Source organism: Eulemur rufifrons, chromosome 9, assembly GCF_041146395.1.
Source record: "Eulemur rufifrons isolate Redbay chromosome 9, OSU_ERuf_1, whole genome shotgun sequence".
NCBI classification, from domain to species: Eukaryota; Metazoa; Chordata; class Mammalia; order Primates; family Lemuridae; genus Eulemur; species Eulemur rufifrons.
In genome coordinates, this window is record NC_090991.1 from 55430360 (window position 1) to 55451232 (window position 20873).

The 20873-nt window shown below is 55.6% G+C and overlaps 4 protein-coding genes across 6 annotated transcripts in view; 1 reads left to right on the top strand and 3 right to left on the bottom strand.

Moving 5' to 3' along the window:
* NPLOC4 (NPL4 homolog, ubiquitin recognition factor) overlaps positions 1 to 4591 on the bottom strand; it is a 55348-nt gene extending 50757 nt beyond the window's left edge. For 2 of the 3 annotated variants that reach the window (XM_069482989.1, XM_069482987.1), the window contains exons 1-2: positions 4401 to 4591; positions 484 to 564 (exon numbers count right to left, since the gene is read on the bottom strand). In XM_069482989.1, coding sequence (XP_069339090.1) covers positions 484 to 564; positions 4401 to 4415 — 96 coding nt within the window. In that variant the 5' untranslated portion in view covers positions 4416 to 4591. The remainder of the gene's footprint in view (positions 1 to 483; positions 565 to 4400) is intronic. The other variant, XM_069482990.1, reaches the window with a different exon arrangement.
* Positions 4592 to 8252: 3661 nt separating this feature from the next.
* Positions 8253 to 12817, top strand: TSPAN10 (tetraspanin 10). The gene is made up of 6 exons (XM_069483177.1): positions 8253 to 8384; positions 9778 to 10406; positions 11571 to 11865; positions 11961 to 12092; positions 12380 to 12443; positions 12738 to 12817. The coding sequence occupies exons 1-6, from the start codon at positions 8349 to 8351 to the stop codon at positions 12815 to 12817; spliced, it is 1236 nt and encodes a 411-aa protein (XP_069339278.1). The 5' UTR covers positions 8253 to 8348.
* Positions 12818 to 13407: 590 nt separating this feature from the next.
* PDE6G (phosphodiesterase 6G) lies at positions 13408 to 14646 on the bottom strand. Its single transcript, XM_069481798.1, has 3 exons — positions 14498 to 14646; positions 13887 to 13927; positions 13408 to 13484 (listed from the first exon to the last, which is right to left on the bottom strand). The coding sequence occupies exons 1-3, from the start codon at positions 14641 to 14643 to the stop codon at positions 13408 to 13410; spliced, it is 264 nt and encodes an 87-aa protein (XP_069337899.1). The 5' UTR covers positions 14644 to 14646.
* Positions 14647 to 19199: 4553 nt separating this feature from the next.
* On the bottom strand, positions 19200 to 20771 carry OXLD1 (oxidoreductase like domain containing 1). The gene is made up of 2 exons (XM_069481799.1): positions 20657 to 20771; positions 19200 to 19785 (listed from the first exon to the last, which is right to left on the bottom strand). Exons 1-2 carry the CDS (start codon positions 20714 to 20716, stop codon positions 19366 to 19368), a joined length of 480 nt encoding a protein of 159 aa, XP_069337900.1. The 5' UTR covers positions 20717 to 20771; the 3' UTR covers positions 19200 to 19365.
* Between the last annotated feature and the right edge of the window lie 102 nt (positions 20772 to 20873).

The window sequence follows — 20873 nt, forward strand, 5'->3', positions numbered from 1 at the left end:
TTTATTTACAAAAATAGGAGGCTGGCCCTAACTCTGATATGAAGTATAAAGCAAAAAACCACTCTCCTCACTACAGGCCACTCGTCCTGGGGTTGCCCATTTTGCATCTTGGTTGCACTCTTTCACATCACTTTCTGTTCTCATACAGATGTGTTTATGTGGCTTTTAATTTTTTTAAAAAGAGAGAGGCATCATTCTATATATGTTTTTAACATATTGATGGAAAACTGAAATTTTCTCCAAATTTTCACTGTCATAAATATTACTCCTGTGAACTACTTTGATACTTACTTTGGGCTCTTGGTCCTGTAATTTTGAGCTGTGATCAGCTGTAACAAAGATCCAGCCCACTCATGATAGAGAAAAGGAATGTAAGAGACAACTTGGGAGTGGGAGAAACAGGAAATAGGAAAACAGAAAAGGTACAGATGGGAGTAACACTAGAGGATAAAGATGCTGGAAGTTCAATCCCAAGCCACAGACCTTTTTCAAAAATGTGGCAGCCGTTTCTCTCTTTGTTGCTGTGATCCGCTTCACCCCATCCGGGGACTGGACACGGATGATCTGTTGTAAACGAAACAGGATGATTACTGCACAGCCTGCTCAAGTCCTGATTTACTATTAAGACTTACACCTGCAGCCTTCTAGCATCTGGGTCACTGAAACTTAAGCCAAACCTCACCCTTCACCTTTTAACAGCTGACTGAATCTTTCTAGAAGAGGAAGTACAGCAGGGTGAGAGTCATCAACATATTGGGGGATGTCGTATTTTAAGAGGACTGTCCTGGCTGGGTGTGTCGGCTCACGCCTGTAATCCTAGCACTCTGGGAGGCCGAGGCAGGCGGATTGTTTGAGCTCAGGAATTCGAGACCAGCCTGAGCAAGAGCAAGACTCCATCTCTACTGAAAAAAATAAAGAAATTATTTGGACAACTAAAAATATATAGAAAAAATTAGCCGGGCATGGTGGCGCATGCCTGTAGTCCCAGCTACTCGGGAGGCTGAGGCAGGAGGATGGCTTGAGCCCAGGAGTTTGAGGTTGCTCTGAGCTAGGCTGACGCCACGGCACTCTAGCCCAGGCAACAGAGTGAGACTCTGTCTCAAAAAAAAAAAAAAAACGACTGTCCTGATTCTCAACTCTTAGTTTCACTCAGAAAACTACTTCAATTTGTAACCATTATTTATAAAGAGTATATGTGAAACACTTTTTGTCTCTTCAAACTTATGAAAACAGGAAAAAACTCACCATGAATTATGAATAACTACATTCTTCAAGAAAACCTTACTTTGTTTCAAGATGTATACACAGACATTAGACTGACTTAAAAGAATCATAGGAAATCTTCTAAATGAATCATAGTCAGTCTTCTAGTTACTTACTTTTAATAAAAAGATTAAAATTAAAAAAATAAAGATCTTTAACACTATGCTAAAGTTTATTAGGGTTTTAAAAAAATTTTTTCATGGCAAGCCTGACGAGGCTGGCAGGCCTGAAGACTACTGGACACCAAGCATCATCTTCTAAGAGGACTTGATTTTCATGTTGATGAAAGCCCTTCTGCAGGTGAGTTATGACACCTGGCCAACTGTACAAGTCCCCACTTTAGTCAGGGAGCATGAAGTGGCATGCCCTGCTGCAAACAGGACAGATCTGCTCCAACCACCTAAGGGATGGGAGGGAAGAGACAGGAATATGCCAGAAAGTGCTCACTTGTAGCTTCTCCTCTCAGCAATCACTGATGGTTCACTGTACTTTAAAAACATTACAGAGATGAAAAATGCCCAAGCTATTATTTAAAAAAAGGTATTCACTGATACAGACAAAACAGCCAGAACAGCTTATAATCTACTAACTCAGTCCACTTTTTATCAAACTAATTAAAAATAATCTAGATTTTCCTAAAATAACATGACCCTGTCCCTCATTTTCCAATAGCTTTCATTTGTCTGAAAAGGCTTTGTCCCATATATTCTCAACTTTTAAGATTTTGTTTTGAATAATCTCTATGAATATCACAATTGTTAAGAGCACAAAATACGGCCGGGCGCGGTGGCTCACGCCTGTAATCCTAGCACTCTGGGAGGCCGAGGCGGGTGGATCGCTCAAGGTCAGGAGTTCGAGACCAGCCTGAGCAAGAGCGAGACCCCATCTCTACTAAAAAATAGAAAGAAATTATATGGACAGCTAAAAATATATATAGAAAAAATTAGCCGGGCATGGTGGTGCATGCCTGTAGTCCCAGCTACTCAGGAGGCTGAGACAGGAGGATCCTTTGAGCTCAGGAGTTTGAGGTTGCTGTGAGCTAGGCTGACGCCACGGCACTCACTCTAGCCTGGGCAACAGAGTGAGACTCTGTCTCAAAAAAAAGAAAAAAAAAAAGAGCATAAAATAGTTTGTGTACTTTTGCTTCTTCACATCTGTTTAATTTTCTCACTCTTTTCATTCATCTGTGTAAGTGCAAACAGAAATTAATTACTTTTACTTATGATGTCTAGCACACTTCATTCTGGATTCAATATCTAAGAAAAACGTTTTCACAATACGCAGCATTAGGTAAATACTTCTATTTATTTGTTTCTGAAATCTGTCTCCAACACTGAGACATGTTAAAAAGTGAAGAACTCTGTTTCTCTGTGGGTGATTCTGTGAATGTTCTTTCCAGTAATGACTTAGGAACAACAGGATGTCACCTCCACTCCTTGTGGAGTTAATGGTCAGGCTGCAGAGTTCTACTTGGTCCTCTACAACAGGGAATGGAAGCCCAGGCTTCCAAGGCCAAACAAGAGACGAGACAAACTAACTTATACTGAAGACAGTTCTGACTTGGCCTCTGATATAGAGTACGAAACAAAATACACAGAAATAGACAGACCTGACAACATGAACTGACAACATGAACACATAGCCTCTCGGTAAATTAGCTTTCCATCTTCATACAAATATAAGTCCAGAACACTTCTCAGGGGAATTGAAGAATTGGTGGTATACAAATCAGATATACCCATAAAAATCTTTTTAAAAGACTCATTTTAAATCAAAATAACTTTTGAAATCAATTTCAAAACACGGGTGATTTAATTCTTCACAATCTGAGAAATTCAACAAGAGATCCAAAGCTGTCAATGAGAACCCAGCCTTATATACATCAGTAGAAAAAATGGTATTGCCTGAAATAATTCACTCGAACATGGTCACTTTAACTCAGTTAAAATTATTACAGTACTGACTGATGAATGAGTGGTCAAAAACAGATGACAGTAAATAGAAAGTCTGAAAACAGGTTTGAGTGCTAATTCCTAACCTATTTCTAGGCAAAGTCACCAATGATTAGTAACTTTTATTTTTAAAAGACAGTCAATGTGTCTTAAGTTTCTCTTATTGATTCTGCTCATTTTCCAGGTTGACAAACGTGTAGGTGACAGGAGAGCCCTGAATGGAGTTGAGTAGGGAGTCGGAGCCATTAGAGAAAAGCTTTAAAAATTCAAGCGCTAGGTTTTCCCAGATCTATTCTGGACAGCTGGTAAACCCGCAGAGGCTGTTACAGTGCTAAAGCATGAACAGTACTTGTCACCCAGTACTGCTTTGCTTCCCTCAGAAATCCCAAATATCCCCAGTGTTAACCAAAATTCTTCCGTCCAAGCGGTCTGTTGATTTTTCCCCTACCACATTTACTGTTGAGGAGAAACTTTTCACAAGTTAACAAATGACTGTTTTGCTCTGATTTTTCACTGACATTTTTTACTTTAAGCGGGAAGGAGAGTGTGACAATTCCTAATTTTGGGTAAAAAGTGAAATCAACCTCCTTTATGATATTCCTTTTAAACAGGCAATTGTCAAGTTTTCCCTGCAACCGAGGAGTAATACCATCAAGTTACTGTCGTTTCAATTTTCACAGCTTCCTCTCGTGGGGCGGGAGTTCTGTAACGCTCCCCTCGGCAGAAACTGCCCCCCTTTCAGAGATTCATGACAAGGCACTTACTGGGACCAGGGACAGCAGGCAAGAGAGAATCGAAAGGAGATCAGGGAGGGTCGGGCCCCCGGCTCTGCGAGATCCGGAGGTCCCTCAAAGAAGCCCAGTAAGTCTCCTGGAGACCAAGAAAGGGGTGGGGAAGGCGGGCGGCTTCTCTGGCATCGTCCATGCCCCCTGCAGAAAAGCTCGGCCTTTCCCTGCCCAGGGCGGGGAACCGGGGTCCCAAGTCGTCCGGTTAGGGGCAAGGGCGGAAAGCAGCGAGTGGGTGAAAGTCAGGGAGGGGAGCCCGGCCGCTGCGGAGAAAGCCAGGGCGAGACAGGGGAAGGAACCGGGTCGCGGGGCCGGCCTGATCGCCTCCCCCACAGGCCGCGGCCGGCAAATCTGCTGCCTCATCCCGGCGTCCCCGCTCCCGCCCGGCCGCCGCACTCACGATGCTCTCGGCCATGGCGGCCGCTCCTGCCTCCGGGCTCGGGCCCCGGGCCGCCGCCGCCTGCCGCCCCGAGGGCCTCGCAGCCCCGGCCCCAGCCTCAGCCCCGGCCTCCCCCCGCCGCCGCCACCGCCGCTCCAGCTTCGCCCGCCCGGCTCAAGCAGCCGTCGACGTCCGTGTGCCCCGCTCAAGACGCTCCCCCGGCCTCGCAGCCCGGAAACCAGGTTCCGGCGCCGCGACGGGCCGCACATGCGCAGGGGCGGCGCCACCGAGCCGCTCCTCCGCGCGGTGCCGCCCGGTACCGCGCGGCTCCTCGCGGCGCTGCAGGGGCGCGTAGGAAAGTAGTTTCAGGAAGGTGAGAGCCTACCTTCAGGTTGTCTTTTTAAAGTCTTTTCCAATTTAACATAAGAAAAACAAATGAATTTAAACTACATTTTAGATCAATGTTTCCTCACCACAAAGATGTCCCCAAATATTCCACCAGAGCCAGCTTCAAGCCTTGTGCTTGATTTAATTCCCGGCTGCCGCCGTCTTGAAATTCTTAATAATTTTACGACAGAGAGCTCCACGTTTCATTTTGCACTGGGCCCTGCAAATTTTGGTACTGAATTTGCCTATGATTGTGAAAAAAAAATGTAACGAAAACCTCTAAGAGGCTAAAAGCCGTGTATTCTGACCCCCTGGTTCCATTTCAGATTGTATTTATCTCCCGTGCTCAAGAAAGTTAGGAAATTGCTAGTCCCAGTTCCTCCCTGTCCCCGCCTGTTCATTTCATTGATTTCATGACTATCCCAGTGTCAGTGCTGACAACAGGTTCTGTTCTAGAACCTCAGTGTCAGCGTTTATTTGAAATTGTCTTATTCATTCTGTCAACAAATATTTACCTAGTGTTACTTGGTGTGTGGCATGGCTCCAACGCTGGGGACAGATCCCTGCCCTGGTGGATTTAACCAGCCAGAGGCGGATTTTATAAACAGATCCACAGCTAAGTCTGTACTGTCACATAGTGATACGTGCCTTGCAGATGGCAGCTACTAGATGGGCACACACAGGCACACAGCGACACAAAGGACATGAGAAACCAAGAAAGGGGCAGGGCGAGTGTGGGATAAAAACGTACCTATTGGGTACAATGAACACTATTCTGGTGAGGGGCACACCAAAGCCCTGACTTAAGCATCAAACCAGATATCCGTGTAACAAAAACACGTGTAACCCCTTAATTAATGTTCTGAAATTAAAAAACAAAAAGTGCAATGCAGACAACCAAAGCAGGGAGGGCCCAGGAGGGTGATGGAGGCTATTTTAAACAAGATGGTCAAGAAAGGCCTCCCTGAGGAGGGAAGCTGCGAGCAGGGTCCCAGACGGAGCGCGCCATGCAGGTGGCTGACGGCAGAGTGGTGCAAGAAGAGAGTAAAACGCCTGCAAAGGTCCAGTGGCCCGAGATGTGCTTGTGGGGTGCAGGGACATCAAAGGGGACAGTGTCGCTAGCGTGTGAGGAGGGAGGTGAGGGCAGAGCTGTCAGGAAGAGCTGTGTCCAAAGAACCAGGTCCCGGGGATTCTGTGTCTGGCGTGGTGGGAAGCCACGCTCTGTGCCTGGGGGTGTGTCCAGGGTTTCGGAGCACAGGCTGGAGGTGGAACCCCTCACTGAGATGTGATCCCTGGAGAGGGAGCAGCTATGCAGGGTCTCGACATGGGAAGAGTTGATGAGGGACGCGTTTTCTCTGTCGACTTGTCACAATCCCAGGTCTTAACACAAAGAATGATTTTGACCACACTTTGAATAAAGCCCATCTCATTTGCAAGAATACCATAATTCTCCACGTCCTTGCCTCTACAATCTGGAGTTTGTCTTGGTATTCCTACTTCAGTTAAGGATATTTCCCCCGTTCTCCTACCGGATTCAAGTCCATCCATCTGCCGTGCCTTATCCTGACACTGGTTTTTACTCTGTTCAGACAAACCTTTCTGCTCTCCCACTCCCTTGTTCTTGCACAGAATAGCCTCTGACCTTTCCTCTTCTCTCATGTCCAAACCTACTCATCCCCCAGAAGGGCAAGGCTCTGTCTTCCTCGTGGTGTCTCCCAGCGCGGTCAGGCCGGAGCACGTGCACGATGACAGATCTGGCGTGCTATTGTATTAATACGTCGCTCCCCCTTTAATCTTGGTTACGTCACTCTGAGGGTGAAGGAAAAAACCAAAGTCAGTTTCTTCTATATTCTCACTCAACAATCAACACAGAAGACGTCTATGACCAAACGTGTGGCATTTTTCCCACACACACCAAGCAAGCAAGCATTTCGGTCACAGACACCAGCTGGGTGTCAATCAGCAATGACATACCTACCTCAGATCACTCCAGTTGAGGACTCAGTCCCCATAGCTGCCCCCCCAGTCGCACCCCCAGGCCACTTTACCTGTGCTGCTGACCAACCAGCGATAAATCAGGGTTCCCAGGACCCCTCCTCAGTTTCAGCTAATTTGATAGAGCTGCCCGCAGAGCCCAGGGAAACCCGATTCCTCGCTTATTATAAAGGATGTCACAAGGCTACTCATGAAAGCAGATGAAGAGATGCATAGGGCAAGCTGTGGGGAAGGGAGTGGGGTGTCCACACCCTCTCCGGGAGCACCACCCTCCAGGAGGCCCCATGTGCTCAGGGACCCAGAAGCTCTTCAAACTCAATCCTTTTGGGGGGTTTTACGGAGGCATCATCACGTAGGAATGATTGGTTAACCATTTGCCGTCGGCGATCAACTTAACCTCCACCCTTCTCCCCTCCCTGGAGGCTGGACGGGGGCTGAAAATCCAACACTCTGACCAGGCCTTGGTCTTTCCCGAGACCAGCCTAGAGCGCACCAGCCACCAGCCATCTTATTAGTGTACAAAAAGGCATCACTTTGGAGAGTCTAAGAATTTTAGGAGTTATGTGCCAGGAAACTGGAAGACCAAATATATATGTATATTTCACCGTATCACAATTGCTGTTTTTTAAATTATGTTAATTGGTTAAATTATGTTAGTAGCTGTATTCGTTTGCTAGGGCTGCCGTAACAAAATGCCACACACTGGGTCTTCTGACAGTTCTGGAGGCTGGAAGCCCCAGATCAAGGTGTCGGTAGGTTTGGTTTCTTCTGAGGGCCTTGGCTCGCAGGGGGCCTTTTCCCTGCATCCTCACGTGATCTCTCCTCTGTGCACCCATCCCTGGTGTCTTTCTGTGTGTCCCAGTTTCCTTTTATTGCAATGATGTTGGATTAGGGCCCACTGTAGTGCCATTTAAAGACCCTATCTCCAAGTCACACTCTGAGGTACTGGGTCCGGCATTAGAGGGCCCGGGGACACATGTCTGTCCAGGATGCAATGGTGACCGCAGTAAAGTCCTGCTCCTGAGAGGCTGAGAGGGGAGGGGAGCCCCCCAGCCCAGGTACCTTAACACCAGGAAGGATAAGATGTGGCAGGTGGACATTGTGTTTCTCTCTTGAAGTGGATAGACCGGGGGAATACATTGGCACGTGGGCTGCCAGTGGGTCTCCTGAGATTGTTTTCGTGAATCAAATTGTGGGGCTCTGATACCCTGGGGGGCTGAGGGAGCAGCCCCTGAGCCTGCAAGGCTGAAGCCCACACTGGGGCCGTGCAGAGAAGGTCACAAGGCCAGCACCCACACAGCCCTGCCACAGTTGCTCCTGCGCAGAGCTCAGGGATCCAGAGCCGGGGCCAAGAAAAGAGATTGTGTCTGAACAAGCAGAGGCCTTAAGCCCTAAAATGTGACTCCTCACATGATCCAACTGTGACTTTGGTGTCTGGGTGGGGCTCACAGCTCCCCTGCTCTCTGGGCTGCGCAGTTCAGAGCAGCTCAGGGACACAGTCGGCACCAGCCCCGGGGCCCAGCCACAGAGGGACCAGCACACCTGTCCTAGTGCCTGTGCCGAGGGCTTCCCCTCCCAGTGTCGAGGATGGAGGAGGGGGAAAGAAGCCCCTTGCTGCCCCAGGTAAGACAGCGCCCGGGGGCCTCACACCAGGCTCGGAGATATTCCCCACCCCTGAAGTCCCATGGGAGGGCCCTGCTGCCACCCCAGGCCTTGTTGTGTCCTGGTGCTGGCCACTGGATGGAGGCCCTCGGAGGAGCTGCCACACTTGGCATTGGAGGCTTTACTAACTAGGCACCGCCCTGCCCCGCTCTGCAGTTCTCTCAGCCCCATGCCGGCCTCTGGTCAGGGATCCGGCCTCCATACAATCTGTGGAGCAACCTCCGGCTCAGGGTGCAGGCGGGGGTGAAGGTAACGTCCCTCACAGCTGACCGTGGACACTCCTGGCCTCCGACAGCCCCAGTCTGGCCAACATGGCACCTGCAACCTGTCCTTTTGCTCCTACTGACTTGCTGGGGTCTGGGGGCTGATAAATCACATTCCTGTCCTCTGTTCCAAGTTCAGAATTAATGAGCCCTGGATGCAGAGTCAGACAGGTGGGGGGCGGAGGGACAGCTTCTTCCTGGCAAAACTGGATTGCAGTGGGGTCCTTGCAGAGGCACCGGGCCACAGAGTCTTAGTTTTGCCCTTTAACCAAACTTGTCACGGGCAAAACTGGGCACCCATGGGGCTGCCTCTTCCCCCACAGAGACAGACCAGAAGGCCCCTCCCACACCTGTCTACTTGGCTGGCACCTTGCTTGAGGGCAGAGTGGTCCCCTTGGAAGTCCCTGCATCCTGTAGCTGGCGTCCCTGGGCACCAGCCACATTTCTCCCTGGCGGCCTGGCAGGCAGGGCCCGGCACAGTGTCCACGCTCAGTGCACATGCAGTAGCCAGGCTGACTGCACAGGCCCCGGCATGTCGGGACTGCTTTCAGAGGCGGGGCAGGAATGGCAGCTTCGTGGACTGGCCCTCGCCTGGCAGGCCTCCACCTCCTGCCCGGGTGGGGAAGCTCGCTGTGACTGCACAAGGTCCGTGCCGCAGGCACGCACAGGCTGGTCCAAACAGATGCTGTTTCAGACTCGGGGCAAGCAGCCTGCCTGCCACATGCCTGCACCGGGGGAAGGTCAGGCCCCAACCACCCTGCTGAGTCTTCACCATGGCCTCGCACAAGGTGTGGTCATCACCTGTTCTAAAGGCTGGGGCCCACACGTCGGCAAGCAGCAGAGCTGGGACCTCACTGTCCCTCCTGCTGCGCAGTTGAGCAAGATGAGCCCAAAGTCCCCCACCCCTGGCTGTCCGGGTCTCTGAGCCTCCCCTCCTGCACTCCCCCATCGGCTTCCCCCATCCCTGTGGGCTCTGCCGGTTCTCCCCTGAGCCCTTGCTGGTAAGGTTTCAGCCCTGGCCCATTATCATGGAGTCTGAGTGACTGGAGTCTCACCTGGAGGTCTCCCCTCCTCACCTCTTCCCTCTGCAGGACACCACAGGCCAGAAGCCACCCCCCTCTCTGAGCAGTCCACCTATCCCAAGCCGCCCAGATCCAGTGCCTCGGGAGGGCCAGGCAGGGGCCTGGGGCTGCAGCTGCTACCCTCCTGTGACCAAGGACAGGGCCTGGACAGGAGACTCAGCACCTCCCCTCCCAGCAGGGAGCAGCTGCATCAAGTATCTGATCTTCCTGTCCAACTTCCTCTTCTCCCTGCTGGGCCTGTTGGCCCTGGCGATTGGGCTCTGGGGCCTGGCCGTCAAGGGGTCTCTGGGGAGTGCTTGGGGGAGGCCTCTTCCTGTGGACCCTATGCTGGGGCTGGTGTTGGGGGCGCTGGTGGTCAGCGCAGTGAGCCTGGCCGGCTGCGTGGGTGCCCTCTGTGAGAACACCTGCCTGCTGCGCTGCTTCTGTGGGAGCATCCTCGCCTTCCTGGTGCTCCAGGCCACGGCAGCGGCCCTGACGGCGGCCCTCTGGGGCCCGCTGCAGGACAGCCTGGAGCATGCCCTGCGTGTGGCCATCACCCACTACCAGGACGACCTGGACCTGGGCTTCATCCTCGACCAAGTCCAGCTCGGGCTGCAGTGCTGCGGGGTGGTGTCCTACCAGGACTGGCAGCAGAACTTGTGAGTCCCAGGTGAGGGGCCCTGGGGCTGGAAGGGAGGCTGGCCACACACAGGTCACGTGTGTGTGCACGCACACACTCATATGTACAGGCTTACACGCACATGCTCACACCCATATGCACCCTTACCCGTACGCATTGACACATCTCACATGTTCACAGGTTTCACGTGTGCACACTCACACCTACACACTCGTGTACATGCACTTACATGCACACTCACGTGCACACACAAAACAGCCTCACACTCAAACACACACTGACACAGGTACTCACTGACACAGACCCCTTACACACATGTGCACACACATGAGATATGAAGTGCAGGGGCACTTGCTCTCCCTAGTCCACGGCCTCAGGGCCCAAATCAGCCCCTCTGGCTGACCCTGGGCCCAGGCCAGGCCTCCCGAGAGCTCCAAGGAGACTGCTCCCTCCTGCCAGGGCCAGGCGGGCACAGGAGGCTCTTGCAGAGGCTGAGCCAGCAGCCTTAGAAAACCACTTTGTTTTTTTCTTTGTTTTGGTTTTTTTTTTTGAGACAGAGTCTTGCTCTGTTGTCTGGTAGAGTGCCGTGGTGTCAGCCCAGCTCACAGCAACCTCAAACTCCTGAGCTCAAGCGATCCTCCTGCCTCAGCCTCCTGGGTAGCTGGGACTACAGGTGTGCACCACCACGCCCAGCTCATTTTTCTATTTTTAGTAGAGACAGGGTCTCGCTCTTGCTCAGGCTGGTCTCAAACTCCTGAGCTCAAGCGATCCTCCCACCCTGGCCTTCCAAAGTGCTGGGATTACAGGTGTAATCCCTCTTCAGACTTGTCTCCCCTTCAGCCATCTCAGTAAACATTTCCATTTTAGCCCAGGCAGCTACTGCACCTGCCTGCAAACACAGAGGGCTGGGCGCACAGGGATAAATCACAGAAAGCTGGGTATTGTGTATGTGTCCGTGTGTGCATGTTTGTGTGCACACATGTATGTGTGCACGTCTCTGTGTGTACATGCATGCTTGTGTGGCATGTGCAGGTGCATGCATGCGTGTGTGCTTGTGTGTATGCGTGTGCCTGTGCACGTGTGGCCGTGGAAGTTCAGAGATGGGAAGGGGGCACTGGACTCAGCGCCCGGTCCCAGAAGAGCAGGCTTTCTACTCCAGAGCTGACCCCGCACACCCTCGCAGGTACTTTAACTGCAGCTCTCCCGGGGTGCAGGCCTGCAGCCTTCCTGCCTCCTGCTGCATTGACCCCCGAGAAGATGGAGCCTCCATCAACGATCAGTGCGGCTTTGGGGCCCTGGGCCTGGATACAGACGCAGCTGGGAGAGTGGTGCACCTGGAGGGCTGCGGCCCCCCGCTGCGGCGGTGGCTGCGTGGGCAAATCCCGGCTGTGGGCACCACCATGATAGTGGCCACAGGGGTCCAGGGGGCGGAGCTCCTGCTGACCATCTGGCTGATTCGGGCCCTTGCTGTCCACAAGGTGAGCGGCTTCCAGACCCACCTAACCCACCACTACCCGCTTGCTTGGTCTGAGCGTCTGGCCACGTCTGCCTCCCACTGAGGGGCCGGGCAAAGCCATCTGGCTGGCGGGAAGAGCTCGTGGAGCGAATCCTGGTGCAGAACCGGCCCCCGAGCCCAGCCCTGAACCTGGCCCAAGCCCCCCACTGGAGTTCCCACCTCCTCCCCTGGGCTGCCTCCCTCTTTCCGGTGGGTGGGGTCCAGGCCTCTCACCCAAGAATGCGTCCTGGCAGCAGTAAATATTTTACTGAGGTGTATCCTTCGTACAGTGAAGCGCACGGCCCTCAGAGAGCAGCGTGAGGAATTCTTCCCTCCCCAGTTCCCCACCTGGACGCCCAGAACCACCCAGGTGGCGTCAGGTTCGTGCCCTGCTCAGACCCACTCCAGGGTCAGCCCGGCCGCTTCCGGCTTTCCCACAGCGGAATCCCAGAGGCCCTTCCAGACAGGTCACTGTGTGAATAGCCCCCGTTCACCAGGACCAGGTGCACGGCGCGCAGTGTGAGGGCCCCACGCTGGGGCGGTTTGCACAGGTGTGCGCAGGTGTGCACTTACTTGCTTCTCCAGGGTGTGGAGTGGCCAGTGGAACCCCCGGGTCACGGGTGGGCACACCCAGCTTTAGTGGGCACTAAGGATGGGCTGGGGGGGCATCTGGGTGAGTTGCCCAATCTTTCTGTGCCTCAGTTTCCTCCCCTGTGAGGTGGGGACAAGGAGGGCTGCTCTGGCCACCTGCACACTTTGCTGACTGACTCTGGGCCCTGGTGTGGCCTGACTGCGGGGCCCAGAGCCACACAGCAGCTCAGGGAGGGTGTGATCCTGGGCCGTCTTCCCTCTCAGCAGCCGGCCCTCCCGCCCCGCCCACCACCCTGCACCCCACCCACCACCCTGCACCCCACCCAGCGCTCAGGCACTGCTGAAGCCTCACCTGTGGGCCCTGCTCCCGCGCAAACACGCCCTGGTCCCTGGTCGAGCGGGGCACTAATTTTATTTTGAAAGAGGGACAGCAGGGGTGGGCCTAGTTGAAAGGATGCGCTGCCAGCTGCTGCGATGTGTGTGCAGGGGCCTCATCCTTTGGCTGCTGCCCCCGGACTCCTACCACCCACCATGTCCAGCCCAGTGCAGGGAGGGGGAGCTTCTCCTCACCCCCAGACAGGCAGGACAGGTGGCTGGGGTGTCCAGCCACGAGGAGGGGACGGTCTGGGGTCCAGCAGGCTCACGGGCTGGGGTCTACCTCCCCCTCTCCCTGGGGGGCGACTCCCAGACCCTCTCTGAGGGCAGATCTCTGGGTGACCAGTGTCTCTGCAAGTTAAGCAGGGTCTGGCCAGCCCCGAGGCGGCGTCCTGGGGTGGGGGTGGTCTCCTGGGGGCTGGCCCACAGCCCCACCCTGGTGTCCAGGTGCAGTCTGGGCTGTGGGGGTTGGATCTCCTCTGCAGGAGTCCTGAGCAGGGTTCAGAGTGCAGTGGGCAGCAGGGGCGAGGGTCCCGGGACCCTGGGCAGGGGTCTGGCACTAGATGATGCCGTACTGGGCCAGCTCGTGCAGCTCCAGGTGGTTGAAGGCCTCCCAAGGACAGATGACCGTGATGTCTGCAGGAGACGGGGACCCTGGGTCAGGGGCGGAGCCCATGCCTTGGCCCCCCCATCCCCTGCAACCCTGTCTCCCACACCCCAAGTGACGGTGCAGGCTCTGGCGTGGAGCCCTGTCCCGGACACACTAGCTGGACACCACTAGCTGCAAGGGAAGAGAGGGCGCAGCAGGCCCAGGGGAGGGACCAGAGGAGTGCAGGCCCTGCTGAAAGGGGAGGGACAACAAGGAGATCTGTGCTTTCCCAGGACCCACCAAACGGGAACAACCCCATGTGGATCTGAAGCTGCTCCCGTGTCCTGAGTAAAGAGCAGGGGAGGCTGGGGCTGTGGGGGACTCCGGGGGCCCAGGCATCTCTGGGGAGAGGTGGGCAGACCCTTGGGTGGCATGAGGGGCAGTCATACCTGTTCCCAGGCCTTCCATTCCAGGGATGTCATCCCCAAACCTGCAAGACAGGAGTGGTCAGGGACAGTGGCCGGGCCCGGCCCTGGCTCCGTCTGCCCGAGACCTGAGGTGGGGCCTAGCCCTCCTGGGGCCCAGTGGGAGAGACTGATGTCCTCCCCAGACTCCCACCCCTTGGCTGGGCCTGAGGGGGTTTCCTTCCACAGACACAGGGTGAGTCTGCTGCCCAGAAAATCGTGGGGCCGAGGCCCAGAAAAGGGGGCCCAGCCCAGGTGTGCACAGGCAGGTGCGTGCCCGGGGAGGGGCACAGGGGCCCGTGGGTGGCCGCACATTTGAGTGTAGTTTTCGGAGAGGGTGGCGTGTGTGCGTGGCGGTGCAGTGTGTGGGGAGGCACTTCAGTGCGGTGCTCTGTGGCTGGGTCTCTGCGGGAGTGGGTGCGTTTTCCAGGCATATTTGGCAACAGCATTTGCAGTGGGTGACAGGACCCCCAGCTCCCCTTCCTCCTCCTCCAGGTATGAGGATGGGACCACCCTCAGCCAGGAAAGTGGCCTAACCCCGTCCCAGCACCCCCTCCTGTGCAGCCTGGGGCTCCCCTTCCCCTGGCTCTACTCACCCTTGGACGCCTTTCTTGGGGGGCTTGCTCTTGAACTGCCTGGTTTGCCGCTGCTTAAATTTGGGGGGCCCTTTCCTGGGGGTGACAGGTCCTCCGACCACCCTGGTGGCCGACCGGAATTCGGCCTTGGGTGGCTCCAGGTTCATGGTGAGGCTGGCAGAGGTGCTGTGGGGACACCTGGCTTCTGGGCTCTCTCACGCTGTGGGCTGCAGGCAGACCGGGGTCCCAGTCAGCCCCCCACTTCCAACCCCCGACGGGGGTCTCCACCCACCAGAGCAGAGGAGCTGAGACAGGAGCCCCAGCCCTGCCATCCTGCAGTGTGACCTGGGCAGCCAGCCTGCCAGCTCCACCTGGGCCCACCTGGAACCTAATTGCCCCTACCCAGCACCTAATTGCCCCCGCCCGGCCCTGTCTTCCTTGTGGGTGCCCCGCCACCACTGGGCCACACCAAGCCAGGCCTCACCCCTGTGCCTCACACGGCCAGTCCACACCAGACCCATCCTCCGGGCTCGTAACACGTCCTGCACCAGGACTCCTCACCACCTCCCCTTTCAGGGGCCACTGATGACCCCTGACCCTGCTCCCCTCCTGCCCCTTCCCCTGCATTCCCCACCCCAAGGTAGTGCGCGATTGGAGTCTGAGTCCAACCGACCACTCTGTTGAAAGCCCGCTGGGGGCTCCTGCTGGGACTGAGATGGGACCCCAGTGAGCCCCTGCCCTGCCTCCCTGGCCTTCCTCTTGCCTTCCCTGACCCCCACCCCCAAGGTCACTTGGTGTCCCAGGCCCTGACTTACTTCTTCATGTCACGTATCAGCCCAAATTCCAGTTTCATCAGTGTGCTCCTGTGACTTGCGCATCTTATCTGTGTGCTATTGCTCTGCGCCTGCTGTCTGTCCCTTGGGGCCTGGGTGCTGTCGGGACCGTTCACCCATCCCAGGAGGCATCCCAGTGCCTCTCGGTGCCATGCTGGGCACCCAGCAGTGCTGATGGACCACGAGATGAGGTGGCAGGGTGCCAAGGGAGGGGCCTGTCTCTGAATGAGACGTTGTGCTGGCTGAGCAGCCCCCACCCTCCCAGCACTTTGCACAGAGGGCCAAGCTCAGGCTCGGGGCTGGGGTGTCTTCCCTCTGCTGGGCAAATCAACGGGCCCTTTCTCTGCTGCAGCCTGCTCTGGGCGCAGGGTCACCTGCCAGGTGTGGGTGTGGCCTCGCTGCTCTGGAGGAAGCCAGTGTCCTTGCACCTACTGCACAGGTGACCTCTCCTCCTCCTCTCCCCAGATACCCTAAGCCCCAGTGACCTTGGCCAAAGGCAGATCAGCTTCATCTAAGCCTATTAGCACTGGAGGGAGACTCCTAATCTGCCAGGGAGCTGCCATAAGCCTTACACTCTGCCAGAAGGTTCTGACTAAGCACATGGCACAGACAGGAGGGGCTGCCCCCGCCACTGGATACCTGAGGAGCCACCTCTTGGGGTCCCCTTTCCTGCGCCCCAGTCTTGCGGGCTGGGATGCCTGGCTCCAGCCTTGGGCCGACCAAGGTCTCCAGCCCTGAGACTGACCAGGAGGCAAGGACAGGTGGCCCCATTCTGGGGAGGGAGGCTCTACAGTGGGCACTGGGGCACCTGGGATGGGGTAGACCCCACCATACTGCCCTCTCTCCCTAAGGTGCAGCCTGGGAGGATCAGGGCTCAGGAGCCCAGTGGCCCTGACTGCTCAAACCCCACGGCACCCACCCCTCGCACCCAGAGGGTACAGCTTCTCCAGCCCCCAGCCGTGGGTTGCTGCAGGCAGCTGTGGGCCCTGAAGGCCCAGATGGTGTCACATGGAAACTGCCGCCCCCGCTGCCCTGGCCCCAGCCCGGCCTGTGACTGGTGCCTACTCAGGTCGGCTGAGCACATGTGGCCTGAGGCTCCCAGACCATGGCTGGCCTTGGGGATAACAGCGCTGTTTAACACGGGGGAGCAGAGGAGGTTTGGCTGGGTGACGTCTCCGAGGAACAGGGTGGTGAGTGGCCTTCTGCAGACCCAGACTTCAGCCACGGTAGTAAAAGCCCATCACCTCCCACCCCCAGGCGGGTGGCAGATGCTCTCACTAACACACTTGGGGAAGCGGCTGCCAGGACAGGCAGCGGGGCCGGTCACTACTCACCAAGTGCTGGGCAGGTCTCAGGGAGCCATGGTGCGAGTGGCTGGACCTCCCGTAGCAGGAAGCCGGCCCGGCCTTTATCCCTCAGCTGGTGAGCTGATTAGGACTCTGGTCGCTGAGGTCACGCTGATGAGATTGGTGGGCCCCAGGGGGGTGGGGAGAAGGGGCTCAGGTGCAGTCAAGGACTTGAAGGAAGGACACTTGGCAGATGGGGCAGGACATGGAGGGAAGTATGATCCAGACAAACGAAACAGCCCTGGCTGCCGTCTCAGGCTGCCCCCTCCCTTTCATCCCCCTGACCTCTGAAGACCCCACCCTTGTGGCCTTTGTCTTCTTCTGTGGCCTCAGCCTTCACCCTGCCTCGTGCTCCCTGTGCTCTCCCAAGCCCTCCTACCCCAGGGCCTTTGCACCTGCTGTGCCTTCTGTGCCCCCACCCTCCCTGGGCTCCCTCCTCCTGGTGTCAGAGCTCTGCCTAGCATCCCTTGCAAGAACCACTCCCCAGGCCAGAGCAGGACACCTCCTTTATAGGACCTCTTGGCAGCTAGAACTTTCCTTCATCACACTGACTATGATTTCGGGTTTGGATGAGTCTCGTCGCAACCTGTCTTCCACACTGGAAGGGGACAGACACAGAGGGATTTCCACCAGGTCCTGCGGTACAGCCCAGTGCTGGGCGCTTCACACATGCTCAATAAGTGCCGTGCCAAGAATGAATGGGGACAAGGTCTGCACCAAGGTGGTGGTGTCGGTGAGCCTGGGGCCCACGCCGTGCAGGCTTTCTCAGCCACCTGGTTTTGCACCCAGGAGAGGCCTGCCCTGCTGCAATGGACAAGGCCAGTGGCTTCTCTTCAGGGACATCTCACACCTGATGGCCCCCGGGGCTTTGCCACAACAGTCAAATTCCAGAATTAGGTTAGTTTTATAGATTCCCTGGGTGGGATGATACACATACACACACGTGTAAACACACACACCCATACAGAAAATATAGAAAAAATATAAAAACTCCTCCGTATATCCATGTATTTTAGAACAATATAGAAAACCTGTTTTTACATCTCTATTCCTGAAATAAATTACCTCTATGTTGTCCGCCACTCCACGGGGCCCCGGGACGCACCGAGCTCAAGCCCCGCTGTGCGGCTGGGATGCTATGTCACGGGAAAAATCTTCCCATCTGGGCTGTTTCTTTCTTCCTTTCTAAGTCATCACGCCTAGCTCTGACTCCACAGTTCTGTTTGGAATGTCTTTCATGCCTCCAAGCCAGAGCAATAGTGTACAATTAAAATGACGAAATAATCTATTTCTTTTTAAAAAATTATTTATTTTTTTTTTAGAGACGGGGCCTCACTGTATTGCCCAGGCTGGTCTCGAACTCTTGGGCTCAAGCGATCCTCCTGCCTCAGGCCCCTGAGTCGCTGGGACTACAGGCACACACCACTGTGCCTGGCTAATTTTTCTACTTTTAGTAGAGACGGGGTCTTGCTTGCTCTTGCTCAGGGTGGTCTTAAACTCCTGCCCTCAAGTGATCCTCCTGCCTCAGGCTCCTGAGTGGTGGGACTACAGGCATGAGCCACCGCACCTGGCTTGTCTGGGCCATTTCTGAATCTGTATGAGGATGGGGCTAACCTAGATGCTCAGAGTCAAGGGTCTAATAGATACTTCTCACTATAATCATGTTTCTCTGAACAGAAACAAAACTGAGTGGTTCCGGATGACAGCCTGAACCTGTGGGTGTTTTATTATCCATTAATAAGGCACCGTGTCTTGTAGTTTCATGGTTTTATTCCATTGTCCACAGATCTCGATCTCTATGAGAAATGCTGGCTCTAAGGGAAAGGCCAATGCATCAGCTCAAATCCCACTATGAGATCACACTACAATCCTAGCTTTTCCCTTAAATGAGAAGAGACAAAATAGGTGTAAATACCTTCACCTCCAGCCCTGTCCAGGCACTGATAACCAGGGCTTGGAATTGTTGGGGGGAGGGCTATGGGGTAGGAAAATGTCCATGGCATAGGACAAGCAGGGGATGGGGAATGTGCAGTGAGGCTGATGGTCTGGTGGCCGGAACTGCAGCCAAGGGCTGGGCTAGGGCAGGGCAGCCGGTTCTGAAGCTAATGCCCAAAGCTACCTCCAAGTAGTGCTCCGTTCCCTGAGGGCTAATCTGCAGCCTCTACCAGACTGGCGGAAGGGACATCTCCCCAAGGACTCCTGGATAGAGGGGCACTTCCCAGGCTGCCCTCAGGCTTCTGTGCCTGCCAATGGCTTTGCCACAGCAGCTGCACAAGGTCAGGCGGCCCTGCCTCTGCTGCATGCTGACAGTGAGAGCTGGCCTTTGCCAGGACTCTAGGATGCTGGGACCTGGCACAGAAGGGGGTCCAGGAGTCACTGGCACTTGAATACTCAAGGAAATAGGGACTTATCTTGCCCTCACAGGTTGGCAAGGCCTGCAGGAGGTGCAGGTACTCAGCAGGTGTACAATGCCAACCTGAACCTGCTTTTTTCGAAGAAACAACACAGGCCTTACAGACAATACAAAAGCGTGTTAAACCACCACAGGGAATTTATTTTTTCTCAGGTAAAGTCAATAAATAATTCCCCCTATTCCCACTGGACATGATGAGCTCAAATCGGGTGTGAACGACGCAGGCTGTTGCTGCTCCCTGGGGAAGCTGCTTGGCCGGAGTCTTTGTCCAGGGCGGGGGTGTGTCTGCCAGCGGGCTCAGCTGCCCTGCCTGGCCCGGAGCTGGATCTCCATCCTGAGAAAGGCCTTGAGGTTCTCGTCGGCCACATGCTGCTCCAGGGCGGCCAGGGCCCGCTGGCCGCCATCCTGGTAGTGCTGCAGCAGCGCCTCAGCGTACTCCACCCACACACAGTTGGGGCAGCCACTCATGCAGCAGTTTGTTGGGGGCTGGAGCTCAGGCGGCAGAGGGCTCTGGGGTTCTGAGGGCCCCCCGTTGGGCACGGAGGCCTTGGGACTCTTGGTGCCACCTGCGCTGGGTTGGGAACCCAACTTCACATAGTCTGCCCGGAACTCTCTGTAGCCATCACAAGCCCGCGCCTGGGGATGGTGCCTGCGAGGGTTGCTGCCACCTCTGGGGAGCCTCCAGCAGCCGACCCAGCTGGAGAGCCAGCGTGGCCCCTATGGGTGAAGATAAACACATGACTCTCCAGGAAGCTGGTAAGGCCTTGCTGCCCCCAGCACTGGGGGAATTTCAGCCCTCCTGTCACTAGGCAGGTGTCTCTGTGTCCTTCTCAACTTCCCCACTACCCTCCTGATCTTAGACCAGTTACCTCACCTCCCTAGGACTCACTTTGCCCATCCGTGAAACGGATGGTGTAAGTATGATATGGCATGATTACTGAGAAGTGCCGGGCTCAGGGCCTGGCACTGGGTGTGCACTCCAGCAGATGGCGACATGGAGCGGAGGAGCTCGGCTCCTCCAGCAAAATGACTGCCCTCCGGACTGGAACGGGGTAGGTGGAACCGTGTGAGCTCCCAGCCAGATGACCACCTCTCTCTCTACCCAGTACAGCCAAGCCCTGCCCTCCTGCTCTCACAGACCATTCTGACTAATCGCATCACCCTTTATCTCTGTCGCATGAGAAGCCCAGGCTTCTTGGGCCATCCCATCCATCCTCAGACTCTAATTCCTCAAGAGGCCCTATGGGCAGCCTCCCCTTCCTGCCCCAGGCCTCGGTCCCATCCCTGCTCTATTTACCCAGGATCACTGACTGACACACTACAAACTTCACTTATTTGTCTAACTCCTCTCCGGCCAATCTCCAAAGCCCAGAAGGGCACACAGCAGGTGCTCAACAAGTGCTGTAGAAGGGGAACGTGCTCTTTCGCCCCGCGATGTTGCCATCCCAGGGGCTAGATGCCACTCCACGGCGAGGGGCCACGGCTCCTCCTGGAAGCCGCGCCCGGTGGGGGCCTCTCGGACGTGCCCCAGGCCGGGCCGCGCAGCCGGTGACCGGGTGCCCTGCTCCGCCCCGCGCCGGGTACTTGCCGAGCTGCGAGTCGCGGCGGCCACCGCCTGGCCTCCACAGGCCACACTCCGCCGCAGCATAGCCCGCCGCCGGGGCCTCGGAACTCCCGTCCTGAGTGGCGGCCTCCCTGGCCAACCGCGGCCCGCAGGGCGCCGCACAGCTCCAATGAGGCTGCGGCTCGGCACAGGAAGCGGAAGTGGCGATCTGGGGGCGGGACCGTGCAAGAGGGCGGAAGTG